We start from the raw sequence: 14,880 nt of genomic DNA on the forward strand, positions 1-14,880 counted from the left end.
AATCAACAATAAAGATCCATTAATAATAAAACTTGTCAACATAATAGTGATGGAGAAAACTTTCCTCAATATAAGAAGGTCCATCTATACAAAGCCACAGTCAGTATCATTCTTACTGGTGAAAGACTGAAATCATTTCCTATGAAGTCAGATGGCAAGGTTGACAATTGTATTCACTTTTCTTCATATAGTATTAGAAGTCCTGGCTCCTGGCTACAACAATCAAGCATGAAAAACAAATCAAAGGAATTCAAATTGGAAAAGAAGTCAGTGTTTGAAGATGATATGATAATTTACTTAGAAGATTCTAAAAGGTCTACAAAAAGCCCCTAGAAACAACAAATCAATGCATTAAAGTAGCCAATTAAAAAAAACACACAAAATTGATTGCATTTTATATAAAAATGAATCAAAAGAGAAAGATATCATGTATATTATATTTAAAATAGAACTTGATAACAATGTGGAAATCTAAGTCATGATAACTGTAAATCACTTAATAAAGAGATAAATGACCATAGAAATTAAAAAGTTACATGCTCTTAGTTTAGTGTGGCTCTTTACACTTTTAATGTGGCTCTTCTGTGTGCCGGCCAGGTGGCCGCTCCAGGAGTCAGGACTCTGCTCCTAGCCTCTATCAGTGTGCGCCCTGTGTGGCTCTCAAAATAAATTTCAATCGTGGTTTTGGTGAGATTTGGCTCAGTTGAAATAAAAGGTTGCCGACCACTGGTCTAAGGTTTCATAAATGGCTTCACTGCTGTTTATATCAACATTGTAAGGTATCCTTATTCCTCCAGTAAACATGTGGAAAGAAGACAATGTGTTCCGTAGATAAAGCACATCCACCACAAAACCTATCTAAGGAAAGTTATCTTCATTGACTGGATCTCAGCTTCTTTATCTGGTAAGTATAATTCTGTCAACAATTATCCAAGAAAAGTCTCTGGTCATTTAACAGATGTTGCTACTGTTTCTTGACATATTTTTGAGAATTAGAAATTGTTAAAATGGGACACTTACTGGAGGACTTTGTTGCTACTGTTTCTTGACATATTTTTGAGAATTAGAAATTGTTAAAATGGGACACTTACTGGAGGACTTCAACTGTGTGGTCACCGATGGATTCGACCAGTTATTTGATGACGAATCAGACCCCTTCAAGGTGTTGTAGGCAGCGGAGAATAAGAAAAATGAAGCTAGCGGGGGCGGCAGCTCAGGCCCCGGCTCAGACCAACACCAATGCGGCAGGCAAATAGTTGTGGAAAGTCGCAGAAAGACCACAAGAACCCACTGTTCCCCAGCGCCGGCATGTTGGACAAGAAAGAGGAGATGGAGTCACCCGTGGTGCTTCAGATAGAAGGAATAAGACATGTTGGAAGAAGACTTGATCAACAATTTCAGGGTGAAGGGAAAATAAATGATAGGAGACAAGAAAAGCAAACACCTTGTGAATGAAGATTTGAAAAATCACTTGAAGAAAAAGGTGAAGATGGAGAATTTTCAGTTGAAAGAATGATTTTTTTTTTTTTTTTTGGTTTTTGGGTCACACCCGGCCGCGCTCAGGGGTTACTCCTGGCTCTATGCTAAGAAGTTGCTCCTGGCAGGCTCAGGGGACCATATGGGATGCCGGGATTCGAACCACCAACCTTCTGCATGCAAGGCAAACGCTTTACCTCCATGATATCTCTCCGGCCGATAGAATGATTTTTGACTGGTCTATCCCAGTGGTGGTCTTGGAAGAGGTCAAGGAGGCTGTAGATATGGAATAGGATGAGGACATGCATTTGATTCTCTTGGCAGATGTGAATTTGATAGGCATAGTGGAAGTGATAGATCTTCTTTCTCACATTACAGTGGCCTGAAGCATTAGGACAAACGTGGTAGTAGCGGATCTCACAACTGGGGAACTGTCAAAGATGAATTTACTGACTTGGATCAATCAAATGTGACTGAGGAAACAACTGAAGGTGAAGAACACCCTGTGGCTGACACAGAAAATAAGGAGAACGAAGTTGAAGAAGTAAAGGAAGAGTGTCCAAAAGAGATGACTTTGGATGATGGAAGGCAATTCGAAATAAGGACCATGCAAAAGTAGAATTAATATTCGCAAACCAAATGAAGACGCTAATGGACAGTGGAAGAAGGGATTTGTTCTTCATAAGTCAAAGAGTGAAGAGCCTCATGCTGAACATTCAGTTATGGACCATCATTTCCGAAAGCCAACAACATCTCAGCTGAAGATTAAGTTTGGAGACCTTGGCCGCCCAGAACGTGGTGGCAGGGGAGGATGTGGTGGCTGTGGGCATGGTGAACGTCCAAATCATGGCAACAAAGCTGACAAGTCAAATGCTTCTGCTCCTGATATAGATGACCCAGAGGCATTCCCAGCTCTGGCTTAATTGGATGCCATAAGACAATCCCAGTTCCTGTGTGGACCCTCCTGTTTGAGATTTTTGCATGCTTAAGAATCCCAATCAACTAAGAAAAAAAAAAAGACTGTCATTTATACTATTCACACCTAACGACTAAATTTTATCTGTTTTGAAAATGAACGTCTCTTGCTACACAGAAATAACAATATGGTAGTCAGTTTTGTATTTAGAAATGTATTGGTAGCAGGGATGTTTTCATAATTTTCAGGGATTATGCATTCTTCACGAATACTTTTGCATTGCTGCTTGCAAATATGCATTTACTAACTTGAAATATAGGTGTGAATAGTGCATATCAGTTTAAAGCTTTCCCTTCACTGTGTTTTCTTTTTTTTTTTTTTTTTTTTTTGGTTTTTGGGCCACACCCTGTGACGCTCAGGGGTTACTCCTGGCTATGCGCTCAGAAGTTGCTCCTGGCTTCTTGGGGGACCATATGGGACGCCGGGGGATCGAACCGCGGTCCGTCCTAGACTAGCGCAGGCAGGCAAGGCAGGCACCTTACCTCCAGCGCCACCGCCCGGCCCCCACTGTGTTTTCTAATTAAGAATTTAGATGTTCTCCCAGTTACAAACTGGTTTTAAATATTAAATAGTATTCATTTTAATACCTGCTTTGCATTTTTACATATGGTCACTGGGACATGTAAGCATTGATTTGTCAGATTTTAAGCTGTGTGAAATACTAACAATGTGTATTAGAAAAATAAAAGAAACCCTTAAAATGTTTCTCTTCTTGTTTTAGAATAGAAATATAATCAAGCCCTAGATATGAAATTTGGGTGGATACATCTACGCAGTAGTCAGGTGCCACTCCTAACACTGTGCTGGGGATTCATGGAGGATAACCAGATTTGAACTTGTGACCCATAGACTTGAAGACAAGTAATTTGAAGCCCTGAACTCTATTCCTCTGAGACCCTGAAATGAATTTTTAAAGGCAAATTAAATAATGAATAAAATAGGGAGGGCTAAAATAAAAACAAATTCTTGAAATCCAAAACATTCTGAATGAGGAGGAAGGAAGGAAGGAAGGAAGGAAGGAAGGAAGGAAGGAAGGAAGGAAGGAAGGAAGGAAGGAAGGAAGGAAGGAAGGAAGGAAGGAAGGAAGGAAGGAAGGAAAACAATAACAACAACAGGATTGGCCCTAAACATCTGCTTTGTTTTGGGGTACAATTTTAGTTCCATTAGTAATGCCTCTAAAGTCTCCATAAAGAGCTGTTAACTAATTGAATTAGCTATGATTGGGCAGAAAACTAGCTGGTTATCAAAGTTTCCTTGAGTTCTAAAATCCAGTTTATGTGTATGTCTAGCATATATTTGGATCCAGAGGCACTAATCTACAATGAAGTGGGCTGAAGTAGAATACACAGCAGCCAAAGGCACCTTCTTTAGATTCAGTTAAGTCTGTGTTGGAATAGCATTTCATATTTGCTGTGAAAACTCATGAAAATCTTGTAGGGACTTGTTTCCTCAACTAAAAAAAATGCTAACAGTTGCAGTAGGTATCAAATAGATTTTTTGATTTAACAAATACTAAGTAACAGGGATATTTTACTGAATAATACAGCAAAGATTCTGCCCTCCTAGAGATCCTTACTAGTCAATGGAAAGAGAAAATTAACAAGCAAGTAAATAAAGAAGACAGCAATGGACATAGAGATATCCTGTGAAGTGTCACGAAACAAAGCAGGATTACGGAGTGACTGAAAGGAACAATGAAATGTGATTGTTCAGGCAAGATTTTTAAAAGAAAATGGTATCTCTAAGAAAGAAGAAGCTGTAGGAAGAAGACAGAGAGCAGAAGAGCTAGAAAAGCAGGGACCAATCAGGGATGTTTTAGGATTAGAGGGAGGTCCATGCGAAGGAGCATGTGGTAATCAAAGCGGAGTATTTTCAAGGGGAGAAAATTGAGCCCTAAAGGACTTTGTGGCCTTGATCAATTTTATTCTAAAGGCAATAAGAAATACACAGACACATTTAAGCAGAAGAGGAACATGATTCTAGGAATCAGGTCTTAAAAGATCCACTGTTTGTTCTGTAGAGCAGAAAATACCATTGAGCAATGATGGATGCAGCGAAGCCCCTTTGGACACAATCATCAAGGGGCAGTTGATGTGAGCTGGAAAGGTGGTAGGGGGCAGAGGTGGTGAGAAGTAATTCAGATTTAGGACATAATCTAGAAAGCATGTAAATTAAATAAGATAATTTATATAAAGTACTCAGCCGAGTACCTGACAGAAGGGGGGCTCAATTAAGTCCTTATTACAAATAACATGATCTAGCATTAAGGCCTATCAGGAATTCCTTAAGTCCAAGAGAAATCTGGTAAATACTTAGGTCAAAGGACCAAGTTAGCAAACTAAATAAATAAGAGTGGTTGAATCACTTTATGTGCACCGGGTCTTAGATGAGGCCACAGTTTCATATTCATAAGAGGGTGGATTAAATAATGATTTTAGCTGAAATATATTTCTTTCTTTTCTACCTAAAATGGTTAAAGAATGGGTGTAGTCTAGGGTCCCTTGGAAGGGAAATGGGACAAGTCCTCTGCCCTGCTGTTGCCCTGGCAGCTATACACACAGACCCATCCTACAATTGCCACCTTGCCAATGGCCCTGTTTCACTGCTTTTCCATTACTTTTAATCTCTGCAGACTCCTAACTGCCAAAAATTCCAGGTATGTCAGTTTGGGAGCTGACATCTCCAGGGACTCTTTTGAGCCAGGACAAGCCAAACCCTCCCCGTCCCAGGCTCTTATACTTCCATAAGACTTGTCAGCCATGCCTATGAACCACTGCTGTCACCATGAAGACCTCAAGGGCCCAGTATCACAGTTCATCAAAGAAAGTGTTCACTAATAAGCAGCAGTGTGACTCCTAAACAGCTGCTTGACTCCCCCATCATTTTAATACTGACTTCCCAGTAAGAATATACCAAATTATATGTGAAATTATTATAGAAATTACATAAGCCCAAAAAACAAAACCAATAACAGAATGAATCAATTAGCAATAAACAACTTAGTAAACCTTCAGATAATAACATAATGACTCCTTTGCAAGATGACAAATTTTCACAAATTTTCTCTTTATGAAGTTTTATTTTTCAACAATTCCATGACCATTTAGGTGTACCAAGAAATAATAAGTAAATTATTTGTACCTGCCAAGGAGCAGGCTTTAGGGAAGTTGGGAAATTGGTGACAAGAATGGAGGGAATATTAGTCTGGTAGTGGGATTGGTGTTGGAACATTATTTTATTAGCAACTCTGTAACCAAGTGTTTAAAATAAAGATATTCAATTAAGAAATAAATGTAAGATAGAAAGGGAGCTAAGATTTAGGTAAAATGTCTAGATTTGGGAGAAAGGTAGAAGTTATATACCATGGCTTCCTTGTAACAAGCTTAGAATAGGGACTTGAAGATATTCTGGAAACATCTAAAATCTGGAGGTGACCAGAATATAATGATATCTCTCTTTTTCTGGAGAACCAGAGAACTTACAGTTAGAACCACTTACTTATTTAACATAAATATAGATTTGGAACGGTGTGGGCCAGTTACTGTCACTAAATTAGATGTGAAATTGTCTAGAATCATAAAGCTGCCATAGAGATCTGTGAAGAATAAATAAAATGCCTCCACCCCGCTCAGGTTACAAACAAACAAAACACAACAAGGGAGGTTAAGAAAAATGTTAACTCTAGATAAGCTAGTTCAGAGAGATTAACCTCAAGCCCATCTCTTCCAACATGTTACTAAGCTCCCTGAAGGCAGGGATCACCTTTGACATACTTGCATCTCTTCCACACCCCTCTCCAGTACCCAGCTCAGTGGCTGGTTCATCACAGCACATTTGCCACCGATTGGATGATAAATACTGACATGAAATGGAGCTGTGGGGGCTATAAGGCATGTTTTCAGGATCTCTTGCTGCCTGCAAAGCTTTCCATTTATTAAATTATCACTGCCAATAAGCAAGAATGTCCTTTGTACATTCTTCTATGTTTGAGGAAATAAAAGAGCAAATATCTGATATGTAAGAGCTTTGTGGGGTCTTGATTCTCTCCAGGTGGCCAATGGTGCAATGGATTCAAGTCTTTAGCTCTACCACTTTGTGGCTATTTCTTAACCTATTGGGGCTTCTGATTCCTCAACTTTGAACTGGATTCCCGTTCTCTTTCACCTCACTCAGTGCACATGATTTTGTTTTGTAATATGTTTAGGTGCCAGGGAAAACGGAGCACCCAGAATAATTAGAAAGTGAAGGGATGTGGCATGGCTTTTGCCTACAGTTCTGTTCTGTGGTAAATTTCCCATCTTTATGGGATTTTTAGTCTCAGTAAAATTTTTCTTGAAAAATCAAATAGAATAATAATGGACCACTTTCTTACATTTTCTTCGTGTGTTCTAAACATTCTGCCCAGATCCAAAGAAACAGGTTTCTTCATAAGAGGGTGGAATAAGACTCTTCTTGGAAGCTACTGAATATGGATTAGTTGAATTTGTTTCACAGGAAATAAAAAGCAAGCTCTGACTACTTTGGCACTTAATTGGGAAAGCAAAAGAACTGCAAATGAGAAGTTTTCCTTAGGAGGGAAAGGATATTTATTTATAGGACCCCAACTCCCTAGGTGGTGGATTTTAACATAAACTCGAGTCTTCAAATATATCCTTTAATTTAGTAACTGTTATAAGAATCTATTAGTGCAGAAAATGTCAGGTTGCAAAATTAACACATCACAGAAGTTCATTAGAATCTAGCCCCTTATAGCTGCAGTGACAAAACTCTTGAACTGCCCAAGTCTGTGGAAGTTATGTTGGCTGCAGGTCCAAAGAAGCTCTGCTTTTACTAAGTAGAAGATGCCCAAACATGCAGATTAGAGTTACTAGAGACTGTGCCCACTCTTTGGGTTAGCTGAAGGTCCCATTTACATGTCCCTAACTTCGACTTCACTCCAATCTACTTTGAATGTTCCAGGGTAGACAGCCCAGGGCCTGGAGCTCCCTCTGGGAAGTGTTTTCTGCAACAAAGACAAACATGCCATGCCTGTCACCAGGAGAGATTGGTGACTGTGTAAACCATTCTGTGAGAGGGAGGCTGAGGGATCTGGGCCATTCAAGCTCTAAGTCCTGATCTTTGTTTTCTTTCCACATTCAAACTGAAATGTGATTCCCCTGGCTTTCTTTTGGGGAAAATACCTGCGATGAGTTCCATGCAGGGAAAGAAAAGCTGTTGACAGGAAAAGGTTCTGCAGGGGGAAGGGGCTTCTCCAAGTGTTTGCAAAGGAGACAGTTGGTTCAAGAAAACTGAGGCAGGGACACCAAGAATAAACCTAAAAAGTCCAGATGACAAAAGTCATCTCTGACTCTGGGTTAGGCAGAGCACTGTGAGAACTGCACCATGCATGAGATTTCAGGGCTAGGCAGACATACAGTATTGTCACTATGTCATTTTTTGAACCACTTAGAATAAGAAATTATTCTCACATAAACAAGACAATATGTGTAAAACATGTGATGACCTGTGGCACAGAGGAAATGTTTTCTAAGGGTTATTTGTTATTTATTTGGTAGTAGCACTCAACCCAAACCTAATGGTGCCAGACTCTGTGTAAGAGTCAGTCTCTTCTTCGCATTGTCACAGAATTAAATGCATAATAAACCATGTTCACACATCTTCATCATGAAACAAGGCACCCTGCCTGAGGATAGTAAAAGAAATACCCAGTGCTTGCTAACTGGGCAGCAGATCTCTAGCTTAATAGTTGAGAATTCCACAGGCCATCTCCCTTCGCATAGCCCTCCAGATTCTGTTATGTGTTATGCACCCACAGTTCTAAACAGTGGCATTTGACTGTCTATTCTTTGTTTTCTCCAATGAATTCCTAGAGAGTGAGGATCTACCTACTCATTTGATCATTTATCTCGTCATCTATTTAGTTTCGTATGTTAATGATCTCATGTTTACTGAGCACTTATGGAAGGCTTGATAGAAGTAATTGAAGAAAACTACTAAGTACCAGTATGTAAACTTTCGGTTGGAAATTTTTCTGGGAAATTTTAGCTCCTCTCTGCCCTTCTTCTATCTTTGAAAGGTCTCCTCTGGACCTTAGTTTGGTGGGTCTTTTCATTCCTAAGAATCACTTTGGTTGTAGTTTCATGGTTCTGTTTTGTTTTGAAATCTCTTGAAGGGGTTAATGCAGTCTCCTTGTCTAAGAGGTCATGCTGATGACTTGAGCCAATGCAATTTCTCTGTGCCAACACAGTTCTAGGCACTGCGCCAAATAACAACAACAAAAACTGATTCCACTGCTGCCCTCAGCAAAGTTGAGTTGCCAATGAAAAAGAAATGGAATCATAAGACCCATTATGAACACCACCAGAGTTGTATAAATCTCCCTCCCACTTGTGTGGCACCTCAGTCGAATGCTAGTCTGGGCGGAAACGGGAATTCATAAACGTGTACAACAACTTGGTTGCTGTCACTCAGACCACAGGAAATGGAGGCAAGGGTTGGACAAGCATGATCCCAGAGTAAGGGCAGACATTTCTTAACCCAGATCCACAGGTCTGGGTCACAGGAAGGCATGTCTTTTGGCCCCCAGGCAAAAATGCAAGGAGCCCCCTCCTCCAGCGACCACAACCAAATGGTGCAAGAGCGTGAGCTTCGCGTTGTGCTTCATGCTTTACGCACAGGCTCTCGCCCAACCAAAGATCTACAAAGGAGCTACTTAGCTCACAGATGATGCATATGAAGTTCTGTAAATTGCCCAGATTCAGCACCTAGAAAATGTTTTAGGCTTCCACCTGCTGGGAGCCACTGGCCTTGCAGGGCTGAGAGGCAGAGAAGGTGGTGAACCCAAGGACCAAGAAGGCCTAGGTGTGGGACTGGGGCGCTAGAGGTAGACTCTCAATCGAAACACGTGTCCTCGGAGCCTCGTGTCTCCAGGTGAAATCCGGGTGGAGAAGGGCTGCAGGTGCGGGTGCGCCTCTTAAGACCCCCATCCCTGTCCCCCTTCCCGCGCATACACCCGGATCTCAGATCCAGAGGGCCGCCCTCCCGAACCTCATTTAGAAATCGTGTCCCCGAGACAGGAAGGGCGGCGGCGGGCCGAGAAGCACGGAGCGTCCCAGTCTCATTTCCTTTCGAACCCCCCAGTGGAATTCCATTTCGAACGCCGAGGAAATGGGGGCGCGGGACGGTCGGCGCAGCGGCTGCTGGGGCGCCTCCCCCGTTGGAGATTGGAGCCAGGCCTGCTTTGGGGCGCAGATCTAGCCAAGACTGGGGGAGCGCCCGGGGAGTGCTGGGACTCCACTACTGCCCCCCTGGGCCCTGCGCGCGTTGTCCACCTTCTCTCCACTCGTCCCGCGTCTGCAGCCGAGCGGGCGGGCAAAGTGTTCAAGGTCACCCCGCCGAGGCTGGAAGCCAACGCGGAGCCGCGCGCGTCCTTTGTGTGCACTCCTCGCGGTGGCGGGTCGGGGTGACAGCTGGAAGCAGGCGATCCAAAGGGGCGCCCGGTCCAGAGAGAGGGCACTTTAGGCACCTGAGACCGGCGGGGGCAGGTGGGCCAGGCGGGAGTGACCCGGTTCCATCCCCGCCTGGCCCAGCGCGCGGCGGTCCGGGGTGGGAGGAAAAGTGGAGCCCGGGAAGTGGGGCGGGGCTCTGGGAGGGACCCCGCGGTGGAGGGGCCGGTAGGGCAGGGCCTGACCCTGCCGGCGGGGAGCGGCCTGCCGGAGCCTCGGCTCCACCCCAGCGGTCCGCGGCGCCCGGGCATTGGGCGGACGCGCTGTCCGTCCCCGCCCGAGCCCGCCCTGCGAGCTTGCAGCCCCGAGTGGGTCTGGAAGAGCCCGAGAGAGCGGCGCGGCGCTGGCGAGCGGGCGCCTGGAGGGGGGCTAGCCGCCTGCAGCCATGACCCTCGCTGCCCGCCTCTGCGCCCCGACTCCGGGTGTCTGAGACCGCGTGCAGTGGCTGGGAGCTGTCGAGAGCCTGAGCGATCGCATTCCCTGACTCGCTGCCCCCCGTGCAAGGGGGACCGAGCACGGGCAGCTTGCAAACTGGGGGGTGTCTCCCGCAGCAGCCCCCCGCCGCCGCTGCAGCTGACCGGGGGACCCTGGACATGGCCTGCCGGCGGGGCACGGGACCGATGGTCCTCGGGGTGCCGGGAGGCGTCGGACTGACTCTGTGGCTGCTGCTGCTGCCGCCGCTGCTGCTGCCGGACCCGGCTCGAGGCTTCGGGGACGAGGAGGAGCGGCGCTGCGACCCCATCCGCATCTCCATGTGCCAGAACCTGGGCTACAACGTGACCAAGATGCCCAACCTGGTGGGACACGAGCTGCAGACGGACGCTGAGCTGCAGCTCACGACTTTCACGCCTCTCATCCAGTACGGCTGCTCCAGCCAGCTGCAGGTGGGCGTCCCCACCCCAACCCCAGAAAAGACACCCCTCTGCCCACTGGGTAGGCACACCCACCCACCCCTCAAGCCCACACAGCGAAGTTCTGCCTTGGCTTGAAGGCTTATACCTAGTCTGGAAAAGTTATCTCCGTTCCCGCCCCCGACTGTTCTGTCCCTTCGCAGGCTCCGGGAGCCAAAACGTTGTGTAAGTCATCTGGCCTGCGAAAGAACCCACTCTTGCACCCCGCCCTTCCTTTTCTCTCCCCTGCCCATCGCGTCTGGCCAAGCCCCTAACCCAGCGGGGCTGAGCGTTATCTCTGCCAAGGATCCTGGCCCAGGCCACCGCGGCGCTGTGGGCGAAGCTGGCGTGGCCAGCTGCTGGAAGGAGAAATTAAAAATTAGGCGCCGGGAACTTCTCCTTCACCCACCAACCTCCCTACCCCCCACACCCCGGCTTGGGGGAATGGATACTGTGTGTGTGTGTGTGTGTGTGTGTGTGTGTGTGTGTGTGTGTGTGTGTGTGTGTGTGTGTGTGGTTTCTTATTCCAGGGGACGTGGGACAGTGAGGGCGGAGAGGTAGTGCTCAGAGCAAAGATAACTAGGGCAAGAGCCGATAGTGTGGTCAGAAGGTAGTTCAGTTATCTGAAGAGTCATTTTTTACAGTAACTTGAACAAAAAAGGGGGGGGACACACCCTGGCGACGCTCAGGACTTATTCCTGGGTCTATAATCGGGTCACCTCCCATGGTACTTAGGGGACCATGTGCAATGCCTGGGAACCCAAGGGGTTGGTTACTTGGGTACCTTACCTCCTGTACCTTTCTGCCTAGTAATTTAAAAATATGTCTTAAGCTATGTAAAGATAGAACATGTTAAATTCTACAAAAATAAATGCAAAGAGACTTTGTCTTTGTTGGGTGCCTAAAGCATTACCAAAAAAAATAACCAATACTCCCCCAATACTATGTTTTTATTGGTCTTAAAAGTAACTGAAAAGACACATTTTGTAGAATTACATTTTGGGGGTTGGTAAGGCTATGGATTGTGTTTTGGTTGTGATAACGGATTGTATTTTGGTTGGTAAGACTTCTTTTATATGTAGAAGCTCAGAAGACTTCTAAATAAAGGATAGTTACCCCTCCCCCAAACCTTGGAAATGCATGATTCTGGTTGTAGCTTCTAAGAGATAAGAAACAGACAAGCAGCTTACTAGGTGCATGGTTTTAACACAGGTCATTGAAAAAGTTGGACTGTGGTTCCAGGAAAATGGTTGGGATTAGCCCTACTGCTGCTGAAATGTTCCTTTGGAAGTTTTCAAACTTTAGGATTAGGTGATAAACGCTTGAAAAGGATTCTCTAGCTTTTAGTTTGGCAACAGCACAGATCTGACATCAGTGGCAGTTTTGTTGGGAAAAACAGTTTTTGCAGGGATATATATTTTTAATTACATGTATCCTGGGGAAACAGCCAGACTTATTTTGAAGGACAGGGCTGGATCCCTTTACTTGCTGGAAAATAGTGGCTTGTAATTCTAGACTTCATAGACAACATCTGTAAGGAGCCAAGCAGACTGTTTATCAATGCTGGAGGAATTGAGGACAGCAACTGGACTCTCCCCTGCTGCTCTCATCAGTTCAGGGACTCAACATTTGTATTTTCCTATTGTGCTTCATTATTATTCAACGAGGAAACTTGGCCAAATAAGTCCCTGGTGAGGAGAGAAACTTTAACCTGAATCCGTCCTGGAGCCTTAATGATCACTCAGAACATTTTTCTGTTTTAGTGTGGGACTTACTAAAATATAATTTCAAGAAATAAACTAGAGGAAAGAGATTATAAACAGGAGAAAGACAGGCTCTGTACTTAAAAAATATTTACTCTTGTGGAGATAAGGGGAGATAAAAGTAACTACCCATTATCAGAATGATGCTTAGTTGCTGGTCAGTTCTTCCAGTAATAGTTGAAAGGGAAGGAAGCCTGAGAATCCATTTTTACGGTTAATTTCTCCAAGTATTATGTTAAAGGGGAGTCTGTAATTCCTCAGGCCTGTTTAAATTTATCTATCTACCTATCTATTAATTATGTTCTCCTGAAAGACATTGCGAGAACAAAAGAACACTAGAGTGTTAGCCAGAATCCCCTATTAGAGGCTGGGATAGACAGACAGCTGAACTCCCTGTAGACAGGAGTAAAAGTAGATATGGCCATTGTCAGCATTATCTTGAATAAGTTTGGCTGGTTTTGTGCAAGTGTTTGGTCAAACTTCCCAAGTCATTGTTTTCTTTGTTCGTTTCCTTACTTTTCCAGTTCTTCCTTTGTTCCGTGTATGTGCCAATGTGCACAGAGAAGATCAACATCCCCATTGGCCCATGTGGCGGCATGTGTCTGTCGGTCAAGAGGCGCTGTGAACCTGTGCTGAAGGAGTTTGGCTTTGCCTGGCCAGAGAGCCTGAACTGCAGCAAATTCCCGCCTCAGAACGATCACAACCACATGTGCATGGAAGGTCCGGGGGATGAGGAGGTGCCACTTGCACACAAAACCCCTGTCCAGACTGGGGAGGAGTGCCACTCCGTTGGGACCAATTCTGATCAGTACATCTGGGTGAAGAGGAGCTTGAACTGTGTTCTCAAGTGTGGCTATGATGCTGGCTTGTATAGCCGCTCGGCTAAGGAGTTCACAGACATCTGGATGGCTGTGTGGGCCAGCCTCTGCTTCATTTCTACTGCCTTCACTGTTCTCACCTTCCTCATTGATTCCTCTAGGTTTTCCTACCCTGAGCGCCCCATCATATTTCTCAGTATGTGCTATAATATTTATAGCATTGCTTATATTGTCAGGCTGACTGTTGGCCGGGAAAGGATATCCTGTGATTTTGAGGAGGCAGCAGAACCTGTTCTCATCCAAGAAGGACTTAAGAATACAGGATGTGCAATAATTTTCTTGCTGATGTACTTTTTTGGAATGGCCAGCTCCATCTGGTGGGTTATTCTGACACTCACTTGGTTTTTGGCGGCAGGACTCAAGTGGGGTCACGAAGCTATTGAAATGCATAGCAGTTATTTCCACATTGCTGCCTGGGCCATCCCTGCAGTGAAGACCATTGTCATCCTGATTATGAGGTTGGTGGATGCAGATGAACTGACAGGACTGTGCTATGTGGGAAACCAAAACCTTGATGCCCTTACTGGCTTTGTGGTGGCACCGCTCTTTACTTACTTGGTGATTGGAACTTTGTTCATTGCTGCGGGGTTGGTGGCCTTGTTTAAAATTCGGTCAAATCTACAGAAGGATGGGACAAAGACAGACAAATTGGAGAGGCTTATGGTCAAGATTGGGGTCTTCTCGGTCTTGTATACTGTCCCTGCAACCTGTGTGATTGCCTGTTATTTCTATGAAATCTCCAACTGGGCCCTTTTCCGGTATTCTGCAGATGATTCTAATATGGCTGTTGAAATGTTGAAAATTTTCATGTCTCTACTGGTGGGCATCACTTCAGGCATGTGGATTTGGTCTGCCAAAACTCTTCACACATGGCAGAAGTGTTCCAACAGACTGGTGAATTCTGGGAAGGTAAAGAGGGAAAAGAGAGGAAATGGTTGGGTGAAGCCTGGAAAAGGCAATGAAACTGTGGTATAAGAGGGCTAGTCCATTTCCTCACTCTCCTTGTTTCAAAGGGGGTAATGACAGCATTTCTGTGCAAATGCTACTAAAATTTTTCACTCAGTGAATCTATTTGAACAAACTAGCAACAGAGGTGACTCCCATCACCTATTGCCACCGCCTACCATTAAAATTAAATTTATACTCAGTATAATAAAGCTAGTGATTTTGCTGCAGACTTTGGAACAATCTCAAATGCAAAAGCCAATTAGAGGCTTTCAAAGCTGTGAAAATTCAAACTGTTGATCACTTTAGCAGCTTGGAGCATGGAGGTCCAGCCTGGATTCCTGAAAGCTAGGGCAATGCTGCTGCTTCCCCTGCAGGCTGGGATTAGAATTTGAGTTGGCATTTTGCAGGGAGAAAGATTAACTTTTTAACCCTTTAAAAATTTAA

The 14,880-nt window shown here is 44.5% G+C and overlaps 1 protein-coding gene and 1 pseudogene across 1 annotated transcript; both read left to right on the plus strand.

Annotated features, from left to right (window-relative positions):
• The first annotated feature begins 1,078 nt into the window (after window positions 1-1,078).
• On the plus strand, window positions 1,079-2,399 carry LOC126018411 (plasminogen activator inhibitor 1 RNA-binding protein-like; annotated as a pseudogene).
• A 7,891-nt stretch (window positions 2,400-10,290) lies between these two features.
• On the plus strand, window positions 10,291-14,628 carry FZD4 (frizzled class receptor 4). Its single transcript, XM_049780046.1, has 2 exons — window positions 10,291-10,841; window positions 13,135-14,628. The coding sequence occupies exons 1-2, from the start codon at window positions 10,551-10,553 to the stop codon at window positions 14,461-14,463; spliced, it is 1,620 nt and encodes a 539-aa protein (XP_049636003.1). The 5' UTR covers window positions 10,291-10,550; the 3' UTR covers window positions 14,464-14,628.
• The last annotated feature ends 252 nt before the right edge of the window (window positions 14,629-14,880 follow it).

Source organism: Suncus etruscus, chromosome 9 (genome assembly GCF_024139225.1).
Source record: "Suncus etruscus isolate mSunEtr1 chromosome 9, mSunEtr1.pri.cur, whole genome shotgun sequence".
NCBI lineage: Eukaryota > Metazoa > Chordata > Mammalia > Eulipotyphla > Soricidae > Suncus > Suncus etruscus.

Bases quoted from the DNA above. Each gene is read 5' to 3' on its own strand.
- FZD4 (XM_049780046.1), top strand. From the start codon at position 10,551: ATGGCCTGCCGGCGGGGCACGGGACCGATGGTCCTCGGGGTGCCGGGA. The intron at 10,842-13,134 runs GTGGGCGTCCCC...TTACTTTTCCAG, and splicing joins GCTGCTCCAGCCAGCTGCAG to TTCTTCCTTTGTTCCGTGTA.